The sequence below is a fragment of the Bufo bufo genome, chromosome 6, assembly GCF_905171765.1.
Source record: "Bufo bufo chromosome 6, aBufBuf1.1, whole genome shotgun sequence".
NCBI lineage: Eukaryota > Metazoa > Chordata > Amphibia > Anura > Bufonidae > Bufo > Bufo bufo.
In genome coordinates, this window is record NC_053394.1 from 9,829,844 (window position 1) to 9,854,301 (window position 24,458).

At 44.5% G+C, this 24,458-nt stretch overlaps 1 protein-coding gene across 1 annotated transcript in view; it reads left to right on the top strand.

The window, feature by feature from the left end:
• LOC121004403 (guanylate cyclase 2G-like) overlaps positions 1-24,458 on the top strand; it is a 122,258-nt gene that overhangs the window by 82,638 nt on the left and 15,162 nt on the right. The window contains 8 exon segments of the mRNA XM_040436601.1: positions 5,537-5,608; positions 5,855-6,023; positions 7,440-7,595; positions 7,727-7,904; positions 9,787-9,927; positions 11,335-11,527; positions 12,369-12,543; positions 14,554-14,652. Coding sequence (XP_040292535.1) covers positions 5,537-5,608; positions 5,855-6,023; positions 7,440-7,595; positions 7,727-7,904; positions 9,787-9,927; positions 11,335-11,527; positions 12,369-12,543; positions 14,554-14,652 — 1,183 coding nt within the window.

Below are 24,458 nucleotides of genomic sequence, written 5' to 3' on the forward strand. Positions count from 1 at the left end.
GTCACTGTTACTAGTGGGGTACCTCAGGGGTCAGTATAGGAGGGGTCACTGTCACTAGTGGAGTACCACAGGGGTCAGTACTGGAGGGGTCACTGTCACTAGTGGGGTACCTAAGGGGTCAGTATAGGAGGGGTCACTGTCACTAGTGGGGTACCACAGGGGTCAGTACTGGAGGGGTCACTGTCACTAGTGGGGTACCTAAGGGGTCAGTATAGGAGGGGTCACTGTCACTAGTGGGGTACCACAGGGGTCAGTACTGGAGGGTCACTGTCACTAGTGGGGTACCACAGGGGTCAGTATAGGAGGGGTCACTGTCACTAGTGGGGTACCACATGCATCAGTATAAGAGGGGTCACTGTCACTAGTGGGGTACCTCAGGGGTCAGTATAGGAGGGGTCACTGTTACTAGTGGGGTAACTCAGAGGTCAGTATAGGAGTCGGGAAGGGTTTGTTTTCCCCTAAAGTGGAGAAAATTGGTTTGTACCTCACAGGTTTTTTTTTTTCCTTCCTCTGGATCAACTTGCAGGATAACAGGCCGAACTGGATGGACAGAGGGCTTTTTGTCAGCCTTATATACTGTGTTACTGAGTAACTGGCTGAGGGATAGAAAACAGAGGGTGGTTATTAACGGTACACACTCAGATTGGGTCACTGTCACTAGTGGGGTACCTCAGGGGTCAGTACTGGAGGGGAGACTGTCACTAGTGGGGTACCACAGGGGTCAGTACTGGAGAGGAGACTGTCACTAGTGGGGTACCACAGGGGTCAGTACTGGAGGGGTCACTGTCACTAGTGGTGTACCACAGGGGTCAGTACTGGAGGGGAGACTGTCACTAGTGGGGTACCTCAGGGGTCAGTATAGGAGGGGTCACTGTCAAGTGGGGTACCACAGGGGTCAGTACTGGAGGGGTTACTGTCACTAGTGGGGTACCTCAGGGGTCAGTATAGGAGGGGTCACGGTTACTAGTGGGGTACCTCAGGGGTCAGTATAGGAGGGGTCACTGTCACTAGTGGGGTACCTCAGGGGTCAGTATAGGAGGGGTCACTGTCACTAGTGGGGTACCACAGGGGTCAGTACTGGAGGGTCACTGTCACTAGTGGGGTACCACAGGGGTCAGTATAGGAGGGGTCACTGTCACTAGTGGAGTACCACAGGGGTCAATATAGGAGGGGTCACTGTCACTAGTGGAGTACCACAGGGGTCAATATAGGAGGGGTCACTGTCACTAGTGGAGTACCACAGGGGTCAGTGCTGGAGGGGTCACAGTCACTAGTGGGGTACCACAGGGGTCAGTACTGGAGGGGTCACTGTCACTAGTGGGGTACCACAGGGGTCAGTACTGGAGGGGTCACTGTCACTAGTGGGGTACCACAGGCGTCAGTATAGGAGGGGTCACTGTCACTAGTGGGGTACCTCGGGGGTCAGTATAGGAGGGGTCACTGTTACTAGTGGGGTACCTCAGGGGTCAGTATAGGAGGGGTCACTGTCACTAGTGGGGTACCACAGGGGTCAGTACTGGAGGGTCACTGTCACTAGTGGGGTACCACAGGGGTCAGTATAGGAGGGGTCACTGTCACTAGTGGGGTACCTCAGGGGTCAATATAGGAGGGGTCACTGTCACTAGTGGAGTACCACAGGGGTCAGTACTGGAGGGGTCACTGTCACTAGTGGGGTACCACAGGGGTCAGTACTGGAGAGGAGACTGTCACTAGTGGGGTACCTCAGGGGTCAGTATAAGAGGGGTCACTGTCACTAGTGGGGTACCACAGGGGTCAGTACTAGAGGGGTCACTGTCACGAGTGGGGTACCACAGGGGTCAGTACTGGAGGGGTCACTGTCACTAGTGGGGTACCTAAGGGGTCAGTATAGGAGGGGTCACTGTCACTAGTGGGGTACCACAGGGGTCAGTACTGGAGGGTCACTGTCACTAGTGGTGTACCACAGGGGTCAGTACTGGAGAGGAGACTGTCACTAGTGGGGTACCACAGGGGTCAGTACTGGAGGGGTCACTGTCACTAGTGGGGTACCTAAGGGGTCAGTACTGGAGGGGAGACTGTCACTAGTGGTGTACCACAGGGGTCTGTACTGGTGGGGTCACTGTCACTAGTGGGGTACCACAGGGGTCAGTACTGGAGGGGTCACTGTCACTAGTGGGGTACCACAGGGGTCAGTACTGGAGGGGTCACTGTCACTAGTGGGGTACCTCAGGGGTCAGTATAGGAGGGGTCACTGTTACTAGTGGGGTACCTCAGGGGTCAGTATAGGAGGGGTCACTGTCACTAGTGGGGTACCTCAGGGGTCAGTATAGGAGGGGTCACTGTCACTAGTGGGGTACCACAGGGGTCAGTACTGGAGGGTCACTGTCACTAGTGGGGTACCACAGGGGTCAGTATAGGAGGGGTCACTGTCACTAGTGGAGTACCACAGGGGTCAGTACTGGAGAGGAGACTGTCACTAGTGGGGTACCACAGGGGTCAGTACTGGAGGGGTCACTGTCACTAGTGGGGTACCACAGGGGTCAGTATATACACTAGCGAGGACAGTATACTGTATATATATACTACAGAGGACAGTATACTGTATATATACTACAGAGGACAGTATACAGTATATATACTACACAGGACAGTATACTGTATACCTACACTACAGAGGACAGTATACTGTATATACACTACAGAGGACAGTATACTGTATATATACTACAGAGGACAGTATACTGTATATACACTACAGAGGGCAGTATACTGTATATATATGTTACAGAGGACAGTATACAGTATATACACTAGAGAGGACAGTATACTGTATATATATACTACAGAGGACAGTATACTGTATATATACTACAGAGGACAGTATACTGTATATATACTACAGGGGACAGTATACTGTATATATACTACAGAGGACAGTATATTGTATATATACTACAGAAGACAGTATATTGTATATATACTACAGGGGACAGTATACTGTATATATACTACAGAGGACAGTATACTGTATATATACTACAGAGGACAGTATACAGTATATATACTACAGAGGACAGTATACAGTATATATACTACAGAGGACAGTATACTGTATATATACTACAGAGGACAGTATACAGTATATATACTACAGAGGACAGTATACAGTATATATACTACAGAGGACAGTATACTGTATACCTACACTACAGAGGACAGTATACTGTATATATATGTTACAGAGGACAGTATACAGTATATACACTAGAGAGGACAGTATACTGTATATATATACTACAGAGGACAGTATACTGTATATACTACAGAGGACAGTATACTGTATATATACTACAGAGGATAGTATACTGTATATATACACTACAGAGGACAGTATACTGTATACACACTACAGAGGACAGTATACTGTATATATACTACAGAGGACAGTATACTGTATATATACTACAGAGGACAGTATATTGTATATATACTACAGAAGACAGTATATTTATATATACTACAGGGGACAGTATACTGTATATATACTACAGAGGACAGTATACTGTATATATACTACAGAGGACAGTATATTGTATATATACTACAGAGGACAGTATATTGTATATATACTACAGGGGACAGTATACTGTATATAGACTTCAGAGGACAGTATACTGTATATATACTTCAGAGGACAGTATACTGTATATATATACTACAGAGGACAGTATATGTTATATACACTACAGAGGACAGTATACTGCATATACACTAGAGGACACTATACTGTATATATACTACAGAGGACAGTATACTGTATATATACTACAGAGGACAGTATACAGTATAAAATGGGTTGCATCAGAAGGGGCATAGATGCCCCTAATAAGAACATAGTCCTACCACTTTACAAATCACTAGTCAGACCACACATGGAGTACTGTGTACAGTTCTGGGCTCCTGTGAACAAGGCAGACATAGCAGAGCTGGAGAGGGTCCAGAGGAGGGCAACTAAAGTAATAACTGGAATGGGGCAACTACAGTACCCTGAAAGATTATCAACATTAGGGTTATTCACTTTAGAAAAAAGACGACTGAGGGGAGATCTAATTACTATGTATAAATATATCAGGGGTCAGTACAGAGATCACTCCCATCAGCTATTTATCCCCAGGACTGTGACTGTGACGAGGGGACATCCTCTGCGTCTGGAGGAAAGAAGGTTTGTACACAAACATAGAAGAGGATTCTTTACGGTAAGAGCAGTGAGACTATGGAGCTCTCTGCCTGAGGAGGTGGTGATGGTGAGTACAATACAGGAATTCAAGAGGGGCCTGGACGTATTTCTGGAGTGTAATAATATTACAGGCTATAGCTACTAGAGAGGGGTCGTTGATCCAGGGAGTTATTCTGATGTCTGATTGGAGTCGGGAAGGAATTTTTTCCCCTGAAGTGGAGAAAATTGGCTTCCACCTCACAGTTTTTTTTTTTGCCTTCCTCTGGATCAACTTGCAGGATGACAGGCCGAACTGAGGGCTTTTTTCAGCCTTATAAACTATGTTACTATATAAACGGAAAATGCAAATGTGATCGCACACTACATCCAGCACTCTGCCCTCCATGCTGGATGAGACATTGGTTTATATTTTGGCCAAAGCATAGTAAGCCACTCACCGCGTCAAGGTCGTCTCATGAGTGGTCCCTAACTCTTGTTCCTACCTGTTTATGGGCCATGACAGCCACATAAAATCCAGGGAATGCAGGTCAGCATGCAAGCCAAGTACACTTTGCTTGTAACCCCGTCCGGTGCCATTACAGCTTTCATCGGATCCAGGGATGCAAGTACCAACATGCACGCTGAACCCACCATATACTTCTCCTGGAGCCAGATGGCTAATGGTAGGTTCTATATAAGCAGACTCAGTTTTATACTGACTTTAAAACCAGCCTCCAGGACAGATTAACTGGTCAGGTGTGCTTGACTCAAAGGAGATCGCCACGCCTCCAATATATGTTACAAAGAAAAAAATTATAGGGGGTTGAGTCCGCACAACCTGCCTGCAGGTGCACATCACTATGGCGAAATACATCCGATGAAAGCTGTAATGGCACCGGACGGGGTTACAAGCAAAGTGTACTTGGCTTGCATGCTGACCTGCATTCCCTGGATTTCATGTGGCTGTTATGGCCCATGAACAGGTAGGAACAAGAGTTAGGGACCACTCAATTGAGACGACCTTGACGCGGTGAGTGGCTTACTATGCTTTGGCCAAAATATAAACCAATGTCTCATCCAGCATGGAGGGCAGAGTGCTGGATGTAGTGTGCGATCACATTTGCATTTTCCGTTTGTGTATGTATTTCGCCATAGTGATCTGCACCTACAGGCAGGTGGTGCGGACTCAACCCCCTATAATTTTTTTCTATGTTACTATATAACAGTAATTTTGACCAGGGGTGCCCAAACTTTTGCATGCCACCCTAAATAGATAGATTACATATATAAGATAGATCGATATGTGATAAGGACTCTCATCATCTGTTTTATAAATTGCAGGACGTCCTGCAGAATAACGATATAGAGCTGGACTGGGTTTTCAAGCTTTCCTTCGCTCATGACATTGTCAGTGTGAGTACTGTGAGAGCACCCCAACTTTATTGTCTCTATATACATGCTCTTCAGTTGCTGTAAACCAGCTGCCAGGGCTGGCTGGGAGTTGTAGTTCCGTTACTTTGATCTCTGCTGTGCTGCATTCTGTAAAGTGTAGTGTATATTCCCGGCTACATACATAGTCTACAGAGGTCTCTGTACTTCTCCCACAATGCAATGCAGCAAAATCCGCTAATTTCAGCTTGTGCCCTCTTCTCCTCACAGGGGATGGGATTCCTACACTCCAGCCCTCTCATCTCTCATGGAAATCTGAAGTCGACAAATTGCCTGATAGATAGTCGCATGCAGGTGAAACTCTCCGGCTTCGCTTTGTGGGAATTCAAATACGGCACAGTGTATAGAGACCTGACCGCCAAGAATATCGACTATTCCGGTAGGAAGCACCAACTGCAACACAAAGGGAATCACGAGATATATACTGACATACCGTGTCATTAAAACCACTGACAGGTGCAGGTACATTCATCATCTCATGGCTGTGGAGGAGTGGGGCATATCAGAGTAATACAGGCTCAGTGTCGGGGGTAGCTATAGGCTGGGCGTACACAAGATGTGGGGGTTATGGGGTTAAAACCTCCCTCTTGTGCCATCAAACCTCCTGTTTGATTTCCTGGCTCTTCGGCCCAGCACTCCTTCTCAGGATCTTATACTTTCTGTATGTACCGATCTTTACCATCTGCTGGTGAAAGGAGAGGATTAGATGGCGGCATTACACACCGAGAGCGGCCCCGTCAGAGAGCAGATCGAGGGGAGATTTCTTAAAGGGTTTCCGTCACCCCAATTTTCGCTATTAAACAGGCTGACATTAAAGATGTGAAAATGTCATCTGAATTTAACTCTGCGTTTCTTTTATTTAAGTATGCCCCCGTTTTTGTGTAATTTTAACTTTTATTTTATGCAAATGAGCCTCTAGGAGCAGGGGGGGGGGCGTTGCACCTGCTCCTAGAGGCTCCGTTCGCCCACCTCATTTCCACGCCCTTCTGTCTTGATTGACAGGGCCAGCGTTGGTCCCGTCGGCCGTGTAAATCTCGCGCCTGTGCCATCCCGTTCAGTATTCGGCGCAGTGAGAAAGTGCTATTTGTCCAAATCAAATAAAAAAACTTTGGATTAGTTTTGCGGACAAATGTTTGTGAAATTCATAACAAATTCAGTTAGAATTCATTCGCTCATCCTTAGTGCAAATGTGTGTGTATGAATATATGTTATGTGTGTGCAACAGTGTATATTCAGCGTATGTCAAGGTAAGGTATATGTGTATAAGTCACATTGATTCCATGCATATGTGTGATTGGACGCAGTGGAGCCCCATTATTCTGAGCAGCACGGACAGCAGCTAGACGGGCCCATTGACTCCATAAGGTCCTGGGAGGTTGTCACAGATATCTGGAGCCATGCCGACTGCAGAGCATCTCACAGCCGCTGGAGGGGGGGTCCATAGAGAGAACGCGACCATCGAGGTGGTGCCACAGATTATCAACTGGGTTCAAGTCTGGGGAATTTGGGGGCCGGGGTAGCACTTTGAACTCTTGGTCACTCTCTTCCAACCAATATCAGATATTTCTAGCCGCGTGACATGGGAAAATCCCATACTCTCCAAGGGAGACAATCAGCATGTATGTGTGTACATGATCTGCAAGGAGGGATTCATACCCAAATCGGCTGGTTGTGCCTTCCACATGGATGAGTGACTGACGCTTTCCATTAAGTGTATTCATGCCTATGTGTTCACGGCCGTGAATCCTTCCCTTACAAAATCCTGTGTACGCCCCTGATTTATGTCCCCGAATAGAACTTTACTGGACGGCTCCGGAGTTCCTGCGACTGGAAAGATTCCCCTTCCAGGGAACCCAGAAAGGAGATGTGTACAGTTTTGCCATCATTATGAGAGAGCTCATATACAACCACGAGGATGGACCTTACCAGGACCTGAGCATGGAGCCACAAGGTCAAATCTTTATTGTGGGTGGGGCTTAAAGGAATTGTTCACATTTGGAGAACTCCACATGATACGTTGTAGGACAATGTGACATTTATGTCTGTCAAACTGGAAAATATTTATAGATTTATTTATTGCAGAAATTTTCCGCAAAATCAAAGATCCAAAAGCGACCGTCCCATTGAGACCTTCCCTGTCTGTGGAAAAATGTAATGAACGGATCATCGCTATGCTGAAAATGTGCTGGGATGAAAACCCGGAACGGCGCCCGTCCTTCATTTCCATAAAGAGGAGCCTGCGAGGAGCCAGCCCTGAAGGGTGAGTCCTGGACACCTGTGTGAGGAGTCAGAATGGCACAGGAGCTTGCAATCTAAAAAAAAGCTGAGGCATTGTGGGAGTTGCGTTGAACCAGAGCAGAGCATACTGTACAAATATACTGAACCAGCAGGGGGCAGCAGTGAGATGCAAGGAGCTGTAGTCTAAGGGCAAACATGAAAGCAGCAGAATTGCAAAAGCAGCTTTGATTGTGAGTAGAGTAGAAAAACTGATATGAATTGATACCTGCAAAATAAGAAAAGCCAATGATTATTACACTACGTGCAGAATTATTAGGCAAATGAGTATTTTGACCACATCATCCTCTTTATGCATGTTGTCTTACTCCAAGCTGTATAGGCTCGAAAGCCTACTACCAATTAAGCATATTAGGTGATGTGCATCTCTGTAATGAGAAGAGGTGTGGTCTAATGACATCAACACCCTATATCAGGTGTGCATAATTATTAGGCAACTTCCTTTCCTTTGGCAAAATGGGTCAAAAGAAGGACTTAACAGGCTCATAAAAGTCAAAAATAGTGAGATATCTTGCAGAGGGATGCAGCACTCTTAAAATTGCAAAGCTTCTGAAGCGTGATCATCGAACAATCAAGCGTTTCATTCAAAATAGTCAACAGGGTCGCAAGAAGCGTGTGGAAAAACCAAGGCGCAAAATAACTGCCCATGAACTGAGAAAAGTCAAGCGTGCAGCTGCCAAGATGCCACTTGCCACCAGTTTGGCCATATTTCAGAGCTGCAACATCACTGGAGTGCCCAAAAGCACAAGGTGTGCAATACTCAGAGACATGGCCAAGGTAAGAAAGGCTGAAAGACGACCACCACTGAACAAGACACACAAGCTGAAACGTCAAGACTGGGCCAAGAAATATCTCAAGACTGATTTTTCTAAGGTTTTATGGACTGATGAAATGAGAGTGAGTCTTGATGGGCCAGATGGATGGGCCCGTGGCTGGATTGGTAAAGGGCAGAGAGCTCCAGTCCGACTCAGACGCCAGCAAGGTGGAGGTGGAGTACTGGTTTGGGCTGGTATCATCAAAGATGAGCTTGTGGGGCCTTTTCGGGTTGAGGATGGAGTCAAGCTCAACTCCCAGTCCTACTGCCAGTTTCTGGAAGACACCTTCTTCAAGCAGTGGTACAGGAAGAAGTCTGCATCCTTCAAGAAAAACATGATTTTCATGCAGGACAATGGTCCATCACACGCGTCCAAGTACTCCACAGCGTGGCTGGCAAGAAAGGGTATAAAAGAAGAAAATCTAATGACATGGCCTCCTTGTTCACCTGATCTGAACCCCATTGAGAACCTGTGGTCCATCATCAAATGTGAGATTTACAAGGAGGGAAAACAGTACACCTCTCTGAACAGTGTCTGGGAGGCTGTGGTTGCTGCTGCACGCAATGTTGATGGTGAACAGATCAAAACACTGACAGAATCCATGGATGGCAGGCTTTTGAGTGTCCTTGCAAAGAAAGGTGGCTATATTGGTCACTGATTTGTTTTTGTTTTGTTTTTGATTGTCAGAAATGTATATTTGTGAATGTTGAGATGTTATATTGGTTTCACTGGTAAAAATAAATAATGGAAATGGGTATATATTTGTTTTTTGTTAAGTTGCCTAATAATTATGCACAGTAATAGTCACCTGCACACACAGATATCCCCCTAAAATAGCTAAAACTAAAAACAAACTAAAAACTACTTCCAAAAATATTCAGCTTTGATATTAATGAGTTTTTTGGGTTCATTGAGAACATGGTTGTTGTTCAATAATAAAATTAATCCTCAAAAATACAACTTGCCTAATAATTCTGCACTCCCTGTATATTATAAAATATTTATTATAATGCTGTATTCCTCTCTGTGTAGACATGTCAGCATCCTGGACAACATGGTCAACAAGCTGGAGAAGTATGCCAATCACTTGGAGGAGGTGGTGGAGGACAGGACGTTGCAGCTGATGGCTGAGAAGAAGAAGACCGACAAGCTGCTATCAACCATGTTGCCGGGGTAAGCTTAGCGCTCGTGGCTCAGTTTACCCAGGAGCTCAATGGCGGTTCTGGTACTTACTAATACCAAGCGGATGGTCATTAAATGGCGCCTGTCAGCAGTTCTGTCCCTACATGTGTCCCTACACCTGTTACATGTGTGCCCGGCAGCTGAAGGCATCTGTGTTGGTCCCATGTTCCTATGTGCCCGCATCGTTGAGAAAAATTAAGTTTTAATACATGCAAATGAGCCTCTAGGAGCAACGGGGGCGTTACCATTGCACCTAGAGGCTCTGCTCTCTCTGCAAATGCCACAGGGCCTGGTGTGAACACGCTTACACTGCAAAATGCAAAGGGTGTAGCAGTGGCAGAGAGCAGAGCCTCTAGGTGTAATGATAACGCCCCCATTGCTCCTACAGGCTCATTTGCATTTATTAAAGCATAATTTTTCTCAGCAATTATGTGGGGACATAGGAACATGGGACCGACACAGATGCCTTCAGCTGCCAAGTGCACATGTAACAGGTCGGCCGGTGTCATAGGGACAGAACTGCTGACAGATGCCTTCAGCTGCCAAGTGCACATGTAACAGGTCGGCCGGTGTCATAGGGACAGAACTGCTGACAGATGCCTTCAGCTGCCAAGTGCACATGTAACAGGTCAGCCGGTGTCATAAGGTACAAATCTGCTGACAGATGCCTTTTTCAGGACCATACACTGCAATGTATTTTTCCCCAGCTGTTATACATAGCACTTACCACTAGATGGCAGCATTGAGTCCTGTGCTATCTCATTAGCTGGAGGAGTGCTCCTCATGTGTCCTGAGGCAGTCTCCGGTACTGCAGGGAGCACTTCCTTTACCTCTCTGTTCTCATGTGCACTAGTCAGGAGTCAGTCAGAGAGCTGGACTCACAGAGGAAAAATGGAGGCTGAAGAAGAAAAAGAAAGGAGGCGACGCAGAAGTATGTATCAGTGTAGGCAGCAAAAAGCTTTCCTATCTCTTATCTAGACTGACGCATTATAACAATGTGAGCAAGAACCGCTTTTAGCCTTTCAACGTACAGTAGACTAGAATGTTCTTGTTCACTGACAGCAAGCAGAGAGTTTGATGAGGTATTAGAAAAGTAAGTTGGAAAGATTTATTTTGCAATGATTAAGCTTTATTTAAATTAAACCTACAGACATATTTCACACAATCCTTCTGCTTGTTAAGTGGAAACAGTCAGCAAGCTGGTCAGAGACAGACCCTCTGCTTCCCTGAGCTCCTATAACGCAGGGGGGTTGGTTGTTCTGTTTCACCAGCTGGGTAGTCGTTCTAGTTGAAAGTGCCCCCCCCCCCCTTTTAAATGACAAAACCCCCACTTATAATGATGGGGGCCAGCCAGAGTTTACCTGTGGGGGAATCTCACTGTGTACTTGTAATGTTCAGCTTCATTGCAGAGCAGCTGGTGGCGGGGAAGTCGGTGGAGCCGGAGAGCTTCAGCTCGGTGACCATCTTCTTCTCGGACATTGTGGGCTTCACCACCCTCTGCTCGTCCAGCACGCCGCTCCAGGTCGTGGATCTCCTCAATGACCTGTACAGCCTGTTCGATGAGATTATCAAAGCGTATGACGTGTACAAGGTAGGACGAGAGCCGAACCTAACGAGTCAATGTGCCGTCCTGCAGGTTATTATAACGCTATATTGTGCACGTAATGTTATATAGTGTAACCTGTATCATCCCTCGTTATATCATATCTCTGATTACTGTGATAATCTGGCTCCATTGCTGGAGATGCTGGATTATCAGATATTCCAAACCACTTACCTGCTGCTATAGTGTCCGGAGTCTAAAGACGAGGTCTAGGATGGCGTCGGCCGATGCCAACACTTGTGCCCAATACTTTATTGCGAGCTTTAAAAAATTATGAACCAAAAAACACCTAAAGGGGCAGATTTATCCAAAAAATTGTGTAAAGGAAAACTGGCTTAGTTGCCCATAGCAACCACTCAGATTCCACCTTTTATTTTCAAAAAGGGGCTGAAAAATGAAAGGTGAAATCTGGTTGCTACGGGCAACTAACCCAGTTTTCCTTTACACAAGCTTTGATGAAGGACCCCCACTATTTCTTGGTTAGTTACAATTGTATCCAGTCTGCCAGCCTAAAAGCCAGACTCCAGACTGATACATTTCACCTGCACTGATACATTGTAGCAAATAACCAGGGAAGGTGGGACATTTGTGCTGCTCACAGTGGATTGCATGTTTTGGATACATTGTAACAAATGTTCATCTTCTGAATGTTTCCATTTATTGACAACAATGTGGGAAAGGAAGTCTCATCGTTTCAGCTTTTCTGCCTCTTTGGTCATGTAGCACCCCCAGCAGTGCCCACTTACAGACTGCAAGAAATCAGACCATGTTGAGAGTTGTAGTTTTGCTGGAGACCACTGATCTACATATAATCCAATACTGTCTGCAGGTGGAAACCATTGGAGATGCTTACATGGTCGCCAGTGGTCTCCCCATCCGCAATGGGATTAGACACGTAGAGGAGATCGCCACCATGTCTCTGCACTTCCTCAGCGCCATGCTGACCTTCAAAATCCGACACAAGCCGGATGTAAAGCTCAAGCTGCGGGTCGGCCTGAACACAGGTAAGTGAAGGCTCCACAGGGTCCCAGCCTGTATCACAGATGGGGTCTGTGGGGCAGGGGAGTTGCTAGAGTCCAAAAGATCCGGGGCCCAAGCCCCAAGGAATATGGCCCAGTTATCTAAGTCGCCCACACTCCGCACTTTCCTGTACTCGCCAGACAGCAGCGCGTACCTGTCACATCCAGCGCCTCCAGGTGACGTCTCCTCCCATGTAGATCTTCTCAACATCTTCTCAGCCGCCTCGTCTCTGCAGAGTGTGACACACGGACATCTTAGCTTCCTCACATTTCTATCATCATCCACCAACCTGGAGCCCCCATAGTGTTATCCTGCTGCTCGCTGTGCCCCCCAATACCCCCAAATATTCTCCTGAAGAAATATCAGTGCCCCCCATAGTAATAGTGCTCCTCGTAGTCCACCAATAGTACTTCCCTTCTAGAATGCCCCCATTAGTAATACTGCCCCCTACAGTGCCTCCATTAGTAGAAGAGCCCTCCAGTATTATTGATAATACCCTCACAGACCCCTCAGTAGTAATAAGACCCCCATAGTGCTCTTTGTAGAAATAAGGCGGATCTATAAGTCCCTCCTACAGAGCCCCCAGTAGTAATAAAAACGCCTAATGTCCCCTGGATTTATATTGCCGCCTGTAGTTATATTCCTCCCTCCACCATACAGTCCCATGTAAATAACATCACACCATCTCTCCTGCCCCTTCCAATATGCAGTCCCATGTAAATAACATCCCTCTCTATCTACAGCCCCCTCCAAAATACAGTCCCATGTAAATAACATCACCTCCTCCCCAGCCGTCTCCAACATGCAATCCCATGTAAACATCACCTGCTCATCATTCAGTCCCATGTAAATAACATCATTCCCCCCACCCGCCACCTTCAACATTCGGTCCCATGTAAATAACATCACTACCTCCAACAGCCGCCTTCAACATACAGTCCCATGTAAATAACATCACTCCCTCCCACAGCCGCCCTCAACGTACAGTCCCATGTAAATAACATCACTCCCTTCAGCCATAACATATAGTCCCAGTTAAATAACCACAACTCCCAGCATTGCTCTGCCTCTTCCTTTACTTACCTCTCCTCATGTAGCAGACCTCACCACAGCTTCTTCTCCTCTTCACCACCGACCTCTCCTGCACTGGTCACATGATGGTGACATCATCGCAGGTCCTTCTCAACCACTGCCTGTTTTACTAGTCACATGACCTGTGATGTCACCACAGGTCCTTTAGCTCTTGCAGGGCATTAGATTCAATTGTATTGCGTCCTGAGGACTTGCAGTTGTATCTGGCTGACGGCTCCTGTTCTGGGGTCTGGAAATTCTACAGGATTGTTAAAAGCTGCTACAATGTCACAATTCAAGCCGTGCCCCTTTCCCAGTAAACCACACCCTCCCCACTAAGCAACACCCCTTTACAATAGGCCACACCCCTTCACAATAAACCACACCCCTTTCCTCTCTAAGCTACGCTCATCTGCCAAGCAAGGCACAAAAAGTGTCAGGACAGTGATTAAATTTGGCTGATTCTTTTTATTAAAGCGGGCTCAGTGTTCTGCTTGTTGCTAATGGAAACAGCAAGCATGTTCAAAAAAAACATAGAAATCTGATAAGCCAAAGCTTCCCCCCCCCCCCCTAACTCCAATATAATGAGGAATTTCTGAGGATCAGAAGCAAAAAATGAGTGAGAGGAACAACTCTGCACCATTTTACTGTAGTTTTCTTGCCTTGTTTCGTATGGATCTTAAATCTGCTTCATGTTTTATACTCCAGTCATACCCAAAGCTGCATTTACAATACTGTCAGCCAATGGAATTTTCCAAATGTATTCTGTGCTATGTACAACCATCAGAGGACAGGACCTACAACAGGAGTGCTTGTGGCAACTTGCGGATGCAGCTCTGGCTGTGAACACTAAGCAGGATCTCTGCTCTGAATACTTGTCTCCATATAGTTATGTCCTGCTTGTCTCTGCTTTCTGCACGCAGGTCCGGTGGTGGCCGGGGTGGTGGGTGTCACCATGCCGAGGTACTGTCTGTTTGGGGATACGGTTAACACTGCATCGCGGATGGAAAGCAACAGTTTACGTAGGTAAACCCCAGTGCATTCTTCTAGTGTCCGCTCCATCCAGCTGTAAAGGCATTTCTCATTTTATACTCCAGTCACTGTTGGGCAATATACTCTCTTGCCTAACGTGTCCCTGACACATAATTTCGGTGATCAGCTTGAATTAAGTCTATCCGGTACCGGGAGAATTAATCAGATGAACACTGAACACATGTCTAGTTCCAATCCATTCTGGTTTATTTCACAGCTGGCAGACAGTTATAATAGAGGGGGTTGAGCTTCCTTGACATCCAATCATATGTTAGCATTAGTATTCGACCTATGGTATCGATCACACATAAGCTCTGCATTAACATAATAGATGACTCATAGTAACAGCATTTGACCAATCAGGTATAGACACATAGGCCAGCATGCACTTGAGCCAAAATGACCTTATATGGTAGGACTGTTCAAACTTACAAACTAAGGCTACTTTCACACTAGCGTTCGGGTGTCCGCTCGTGCGCACCGTTTGAAGGGGCTCACGAGCGGCCCCGAACGCATCCGTCTGGCCCCAATGCATTCTCAGTGGAGGCGGATCCACTGAGAATGCATCCGCCTGCCAGCGTTCAGCCTCCGCTCCGCTCAGTGAGCGGACACCTGAATGCTGCTTGCAGCGTTCGGGTGTCCGCCTGGCCGTGCGGAGGCGAGCGGATCCGTCCACACTTACAATGTAAGTCAATGGGGACGGATCCGCTTGAAGATGACACTATATGGCTCAATCTTCAAGCGGATCCGTTCCCCATTGACTTTCAATGTAAAGTCTGAACGGATCCGCTCAGACAACTTTCACACTTAGAAAATTTTCTAAGTTTTAATGCAGACGCATCCGTTCTGAACGGATGCGAACGTCTGCATTATCGGAGCGGATCCGTCTGATGAAACATCAGACGGATCCGCTCCGAACGCTAGTGTGAAAGTAGCCTAAGGAATGTATGGATATCCTGAAGCAGCACAGGAAGTTTCACATAAAACAAAAGGGGGAAGGGAGATTTTGTAGTGCACTGACCAAATGTAATGCACGTTTCTGAATAAGACAAAATGGAGTTACTTATACTCCTTCAATCCCCTCTAAGAACCTTATATATATACCTAATACTATATGGTTCTTTCTCTGCTCTTCCTTGGTTTGCTTGTAAGCCTTTAGGTATTCCATATACCCTTCAGGAGTATAATCCTCAGGCTTTGTTGAGGTTGTGTTTGCCTCTTCTACCTCTACCGGAGTATAGAGGGATGTTGAGTGTACCCCTCTTTCGGCCACCTTTTGACATACGGCCAGAAGGGAGGGCACACACTGTAGACAACAGCAGAGACCCACTATTGCAGCGATCACGGCGAGTACCACTCCTAAAACATATCTTATTTGACCAAAGTCAGGTATTCAGCCAAAAAGCCAGTCCCCCCAACCTTGGTCAACATCCTGTTTTATATGTTTTATCATCTCTTCTATTTGGCCTATTTTATCTTTTATTCCACGGGAGTGGTCTGATAGATTGAAACAACACATCCCTGCGAACGCTGAGCATCCTACATCATGTTGGAGCAATAAATAGTCAATAGTTGCCCTATTCTGCAAGATAGCTTTTTTATATGATTGTATATCCAGCAGCATATCTTGCAGAATTGCACTAGTGACATTTATCTGTTTTACCATAAAACAGACAAGTTTTGATATTGTCCTGTGGTTATATATGGCCAAACCTGGTACTCCTATCAAAGACATCCCTAAACTCATATATTCTGATCTAGAGAGGAGATTCACATTATAATCACAATTTTCTGGTAACTGTAGGGAAGTGTCTCTCGTGTGTCGTGTCTGCATTGCTGGGAATAGTGGTATCATTGCTAATGTCAACCTAGCTATTGTACAGGGTCCCTCTGTAATATTGGCCGGTATGTACAGTACAGACCAAAAGTTTGGACACACCTTCTCATTCAAAGAGTTTTCTTTATTTTCATGACTATGAAGGCATCAAAACTATGAATTAACACATGTGGAATTATATACATAACAAGCAAGTGTGAAACAACAGAAAATAGGTCATATTCTAGGTTCTTCAAAGTAGCCACCTTTTGCTTTGATTACTGCTTTGCACACTCTTGGCATTCTCTTGATGAGCTTCAAGAGGTAGTCCCCTGAAATGGTCTTCCAACAGTCTTGAAGGAGTTCCCAGAGATGCTTAGCACTTGTTGGCCCTTTTGCCTTCACTCTGCGGTCCAGCTCACCCCAAACCATCTCGATTGGGTTCAGGTCCGGTGACTGTGGAGGCCAGGTCATCTGGCGCAGCACCCCATCACTCTCCTTCATGGTCAAATAGCCCTTACTTTCAAAGTTTTCCCAATTTTTCGGCTGACTGACTGAACTTCATTTCTTAAAGTAATGATGGCCACTCGTTTTTCTTTACTTAGCTGCTTTTTTCTTGCCATAAAACAAATTCTAACAGTCTATTCAGTAGGACTATCAGCTGTGTATCCACCTGACTTCTCCTCAACGCAACTGATGGTCCCAACCCCATTTATAAGGCAAGAAATCCCACTTATTAAACCTGACAGGGCACACCTGTGAAGTGAAAACCATTTCAGGGACTACCTCTTGAAGCTCATCAAGAGAATGCCAGGAGTGTGCAAAGCAGTAATCAAAGCGAAAGGTGGCTACTTTGAAGAACCTAGAATATGACATATTTTCAGTTGTTTCACAATTGTTTGTTATGTATATAATTCCACCTGTGTTAATTCATAGTTTTGATGCCTTCATAGTCATGAAAATAAAGAAAACTCTTTGAATGAGAAGGTGTGTCCAAACTTTTGGTCTGTACTGTATGTGTAACTAGTATTTCCACAGGCCAATACCCATCCTGTTGGTAGAGGTACACGTTTGTCTAGGGATGGTACTGTATTTGTAATATTACATTGCATATTTTTTTTCTGATATTATCTTTTTACAACTACCTAAATCTCTATCACAAATATTTGGCTTAGTCTTGTTCTGCATTTTTGCTTGTATGCAGGGAGGCAATAGTTCCTCATCGCAGGAGAACTTGTAACATATTCCTGCTGCTGTGACAAGACCTGTAATTATTTCTATCATATTACTTTACAGAGTCTCATATGTAGGACAGTCATAACAAGCATGATAAGGATTTACATATCCATATTTAACATCATGATCCTCCAAGTCTGTGTCATTCTATTGGGAACGTAGGAGCCCCGTCCATACATCTACTGGGGTGGGGACTGCTACCAGACATGTCTCCAAAATGTTAAATACAGATAAAGTGGTTTGGAGACAAAAGTCAGTTAAGTTCAGAGTTTTGGCCAGGTACAGCCATAAGTTCTCCTTTGTCTTCCATAGACTGTCTTCCCCTCTGCATTCTGTTTTCAGGTATATCTGTCTTTTCCACAGCCGTGGGACAGTGAGTAGGAGACACAAAATTGCAATTATTAAGGCACTGCATCTCAGCCATCTCGAGGAATTTCCCGACTGCGTCATCTCGTTGGGGGTCAAGGCTGTCTGCCTCCGTTAGTACCCCTTCTGTATCTTCTTCGAGGTCAAGGCTGTCTGCCTCCGTTAGTACCTCTGGGCCTCGTTGGAGGTCAGGGCTGTCTGCCCCCGTTAGTACCTCTCTTTTCTTCACCAACTTAATCCTTGTGGCGTGGATCCACGTGGGCGACTGTTCAGTGAGGACTGCTGTTCTGGTGATCGCGACTACCTCGGTGGGTGGTCCGTAGGTGAAGCTTCCTGGTTCCTTTCCCTTCTTTAAGATCTTGATCATCACCTGGTCGCCTATCCGGAATGGATGGGTTGGTTCCTGTGAAAGAGAAGGAGACTCACAAGCAACTTATTCTTCAGTTTTACTGAGGACCTTGATCAGATTATTACTTCTCTCTGATCAGGTCCAAGTCCCCTTCCTGCACTACCAGGGGACGTCTTGCCCATGGTGTGGGGAAAGGCCTCCCCATGAGTATCTTAATGCTGTTTATGTCCTACTCTGTGGAAATGTGCTATTAAGATGGAAGCACTGTGTTGGGGAATGCATAGCTTCCCCTCTTCGCAGACTAATCCTATCTCAGGATTTTTCTGCAATACTGGATAACACCAGTCTTACTGTTCCTGTTCAGTGGCATACCACTGAAGATCAGTAAGCATTTGCAACATCTCAGGGGTTGGAGGTGCCAAACATGGCATCTCCCAATGGTTATACAAACCTGTGAGGTTGCATTTGGCCACTCATTTCGCCATCTTAACTGCCAGCGCATTGCCCTGTGAGACATGATCCTTACCATCTGCTGCCGTGAATCCTCTCCTCTGCCAGATCATACCATGGTCCCACACTACCCCATGTGTGTACCTACTATCAGTATAGATGGTGACAGCTCTATCAGTATGTAGAATACATGTCCTAGTGAGTGCAATGAGCTCAGCTGTCTGCTGTGTTTGAGTGCGGATGTCCTTGAGTAGGCCTACAACATCATGAGTGGTGTGCAAAATGGTGTAATGTCACATTGTGAAAGAATTTGTCAACTCTTACCATCATAGCACAGGCTGCAAGAGAACACAGACATGCCGGCATCCCCTGGACAGAGGTGGGCATTACCTTTGAGAAAAACACACAAGGACGCAACTTGCCTCCGTTTTCTTGTGTCAGTACACCCACCATGGTTTTACAATTTTGGCGTGCAAATATGTGGAAGGGCATATTATAGTCAGGGAGGCCCAGCCCTGGACTCGACATGAGCAAACATTTCAGATAATCAAATGCATTGTACATTTCAGAAGACCATTTAATCAAATCTGGATTTCCGTCCAGAGTGGCTTGCCTCAAAACATTGTCATAATAGGAGCAATCAGGAATCCATTGTCTACCGTACTTTATCATCCCAAGGAAAGATAACATTTCCTTCTTGGTGTGCGGGGTGACCAAACCCGCAATAGACTGGACTCTTTCTGCGCTGATTCTCCGTTCACCTTTTGTGAGGACAAAGCCCAAGTATTCAACCTGCATTTTACACCATTGCATTTTCTTAAGTGTCACTTTGTGACCACATCATGTTAACAGTGATAAACCATCCTGAATGCTGGCCTCCACTGACATGCTACACAGTAACAAATCATCGACATATTGCAGCAGCACAGAACCTTGGGGGGTGTACCATGGCTCTAACATCGCTTGTAGGACTATGCTGTACACTACAGGTGAATCAGCATATCCCTGGGGCATTTCTGCACCAGGTCAGTTGACGTCTGTCAAAGGAAAAAGCAAAAAGTAGTCTGGTTATCTTATCAACTGGGATAGAAAAGAAAGCATTTTTCAGATCTATCACACTGAACCAAACAGCGTCTGCTGGAATGGCAGATAATAAGTGACATCAGGTACAACAGGGGCTATAGGCACAATGATGTTGTTGATGGCCCCTAAATCCTGTACAAAGTGGGTAGTACCATCTGCCTTTGTCACTGGATTCACGGGGCGTGCTGTAGGGTGAAATCACCTCTTCCAGGATTCCCTTTTGTAGGAATTCTTCTATCATTGGCCTAAGTCCATCAAGTTTCTCTTTTTACAGCGGGTATTGTTTCTGGAACACTGAGATGACACCTGGTTTCACAGTAGCTTTGTAAGGTGTGCAATCTATGAATCCTGTGTCATATTTATTTGAGGACCATAATGCAGGGTTAATGTTATTAAGTTCTGGGTGGTCCTATATGTTTGCAAGAATCAGTGGCACGGGTGTAGAGATTGGAATGAGATCTGAGTGTACTCTTATGCCCTGATTCTTCGCTGATACCTGCAAGTCAAGCTTAATGAACAAATCTCTCCCTAATAGGCTGACTGGGCAATCTAGTATAATGCTAAATACATGATCTGTGATGTATTCCCTGTCCATGGTCTCGAGTGGTAGTGAGTCAGTTTTGAAAGTTTTTTTTTTTTTTTTTTTTTTTAAAAACCCCATTAATTCACATAAAAGGCTCACACTTCCTTCCTCCCACTCTGAGTCATCTAAGTCCACCCCTTTTAGTCGGATGCTTTGGTCCGTCCTCTGTATGCCATTAGTATCCCAGCTGTCCATACGAGCAGAGCTCTGATGTTAAGCACAACACTTAACATGTAACATGTAACTGCAAACATTGAAACTAACAGATCTGACAATACAGACATGAACACACAAAGGGCCCATAAAACTTTTCATTGACTTCAATAAATAAAAATGTACAGCTTGATCAATGCTGTTGGTACCAATAAAAACCAAAAACTTCCAAGAAAAAATAAAATAAACTTCTCAATGCGCATATTTAAAAACAAATATCGTACTCCATAGCATTCATATACATTTTTTCATGTACTCTTTTTCATTAACAACTCATAACCACGCCCTTACACATAAAATATGAATTGCACACACAGCTCTGCTACGTACATCTCAGTCTTCATACATTTTCAATTCCACTTACAACTCAGAGCCACACCCATTCATATTCCACTGAATCATGTATCTTTCACCCAATCACACAATTTCTTTGTTACATTCCAAAATTTGCAGCACAGACAAACACAGCTTTCCTGGAAACAGATAGCCACACCACACCCAGAATTGCTGATGGTCTGTCACTGTAAAACAATACACATGTTATAATCATACAGTCATTTTGTTAAAATTCAAATCATCTTATATGCCATGTGGTTTTTTTTGGTTTAGTGTTACACACATCGCCACTTATTCTATATAATTACCCTCCCTGCATTTCCTTTGCCTTGCGTCTCTTATTTCAGAAATGTTCAAACAGGGGAAGTAAAGCAATCAATCACAGGACGTTCACCTGTCCCACATATTCCTCAAACTTTTACTCATATCTGAATAAAGACTTAGAATGGGTGCAACCTTAGATTGATAGGAGTGGACACTTCCAATTAGCATCATCACTGCAGGCACATTTTAAACCATCGGAACATACAATTTGGAAAGGTTATTTTTGCAAACATTATTGGATCTAATCCAATGTTGGGAACTATGATAGGAATTGTGTCCTGTCTTTGAGATCCACAAACAACACACATGTTACTCGTCTCAGCATTTCTGTGCCTGCACACACACTCCCATCCCCCCATAAGGAGGGGGTTGATGTTCTAAGGAAAGAGTTTTGGGGGATGGGGAAGGGATAGAGGGAGCAGAAGGCACAGTGGGTGGTGCTGATAAGCACATTCCAGAACATGGTGTAGAGGAGGGGTTGACAGAAAAAGCAATAGTATTGTTTGATGGACCACAAGACCCATGATTACTTTTTAAAGTTACAACAGATGTGGTGGGGGAAGGGATACCATATGGCAAACTCTCCTGTTCTTTGTTCCCTACCACACCCAAATCCTCCATCTTGTAATAAGAAATGCTGCTCATTTCATTTCTCCAACTGATAAGTTCTCTCAGTTACTTCCATGGACACTTTTCCACTATAACTCAGCTTGCACCAGCCTATTATTATCCTTCAACAACTTCTCTCTTCAATTATCAATACACTTATGCATTAACTATCCATCTTTTAGTGCTGTAATCTCTAATTCCAGGGCTATAAATCGTCACTATTTAAACACACACATATCATTAGGGCAACAAAACTTAACCAGTTCATTTCTGAACGTTTAATACAAGCCCTTTCTGATTGCAGAAACTGGGGCACTGTTTTTTTTTTTCTTTTTCTTTTCTTTTTCAAATAACTTCCTGTCACTGCTCTGTTTTCTCACTCACCATAGCCTCCCCCCTTCACCATCACAGGAGCTCTGATGTACACAGTCTGTAAGCTTCTAACTTCACAGATTATTACAGCTTTTCATCCCTGTTGCCAGCCGGGCATAACATTCTGTTTCACATTTTAACTGTCAATTCTCACATCCTGCCAAATTGTCTACCCATGTGTTAACTAGGAAGTAATTTGTGGGACTAGACCGTGCAACATAAAGTTTACATGTTGGCAGTGATGGAAACAGAATGATTTCACAGTGGGATGTGACCGTACACTTACCACCCGGTCAACTTCTCACACAGACAGATAATCTTAATACTTCTAAAATACTTATACTATATATACATAAGAGTTAATTCAAGCTTGTAACCTTCTGTTCCCGGAACAGATTATTCATATAGTGCACTTTTTATATCTCACGATACGGACTCCCTGAGCCTCTTACAATCAACATAAGCTTCCCAGAGCTTTTGCGTGTGTCCCGGACACCGCAATCCACCGAAATCATAAATAGATGGTTCAACTTACTTGATTGAGATTTTGGTCATTGCTCCAGGTCCAAGAGGAGGACAAAAATTGATGTCTTTCACTGTAGACCTGAAGAGGACCCTCCCAATCCTGGAACCGAGCCCCCAAAACTGTTGGGCAATATACTCTCTTGCCTAACGTGTCCCTGATACATGATTTCGGTGATCAGCTTGAATTAAGTCTATCCGGTACCGGGAGAATGAATCAGATGAACACTGAACACATGTCTAGTTCCAATCCATTCTGGTTTATTCCACAGTTGGCAAACAGTTATAATAGAGGGGGTTGAGCTTCCTTGACATCCAATCATATGTTAGCATTAGTATTCGACCTATGGTATGATCACACATAAGCTCTGCATTAACATAATAGATGACTCATAGTAACAGCATTTGACCAATCAGGTATAGACACATAGGCCAGCATGCACTTGAGCCAAAATGACCTTATATGGTAGGACTGTTCAAATTTACAAACTAAGGAATGTATGGATATCCTGAAGCAGCACAGGAAGTTTCACATAAAACAAAAGGGGGAAGGGAGATTTTGTAGTGCACTGACCAAATGTAATACACGTTGCTGAATAAGACAAAAGGGAGTTACTTATACTCCTTCAGTCACAACCAGAGCTACAGAATTTCGCTTGCTTCAGACTTAAAACTATCTACAGAAATGTCCAAATACCTAAGCGTATTAGTTCCTACACTATACCGCACTCTAGTGATGGGAAATTGCGACTGCAGCTCCCCTTTGCATGTTGATTATTCTGCCACGCTACAGCACTTGAATTTGGGTAACTACAGTACTTATATGTGGGCACTATATAGCTCTATTATATAAGACCTGTATAATACTGTTATGTGAGCACTATATATCACTGTTATATGAGACCTGTATAGTACTGTTATGTGAGCACTATATATCACTGTTATATGAGACCTGTATAATACTGTTATGTGAGCACTATATAGCACTATTATATGAGACCTGTATAATACTGTTATGTGAGCACTATATAGCACTATTATATGAGACCTGTATAGTACTGTTATGTGAGCACTATATATCACTATTATATAAGACCTGTATATTACTGTTATGTGAGCACTATATAGCAGTATTATATAAGACCTGTATAATACTGTTATGTGAGCACTATATAGCACTATTACATGAGACCTGTATAGTACTGTTATGTGAGCACTATATAGCACTATTATATAAGACCTGTATAGTATTGTTATGTGGGCACTATATAGCACTATTATATAAGACCTGTATAATACTGTTATGTGAGCACTATATAGCACTATTATATAAGACCTGTATAGTACTGTTATGTGATCACTATATATCACTATTATATAAGACCTGTATAATACTGTTATGTGAGCACTATATAGCACTACTATATGAGACCTGTATAGTATTGTTATGTGAGCACTATATAGCACTATTATATAAGACCTGTATAGTACTGTTATGTGAGCACTATATAGCACTACTATATGAGACCTGTATAGT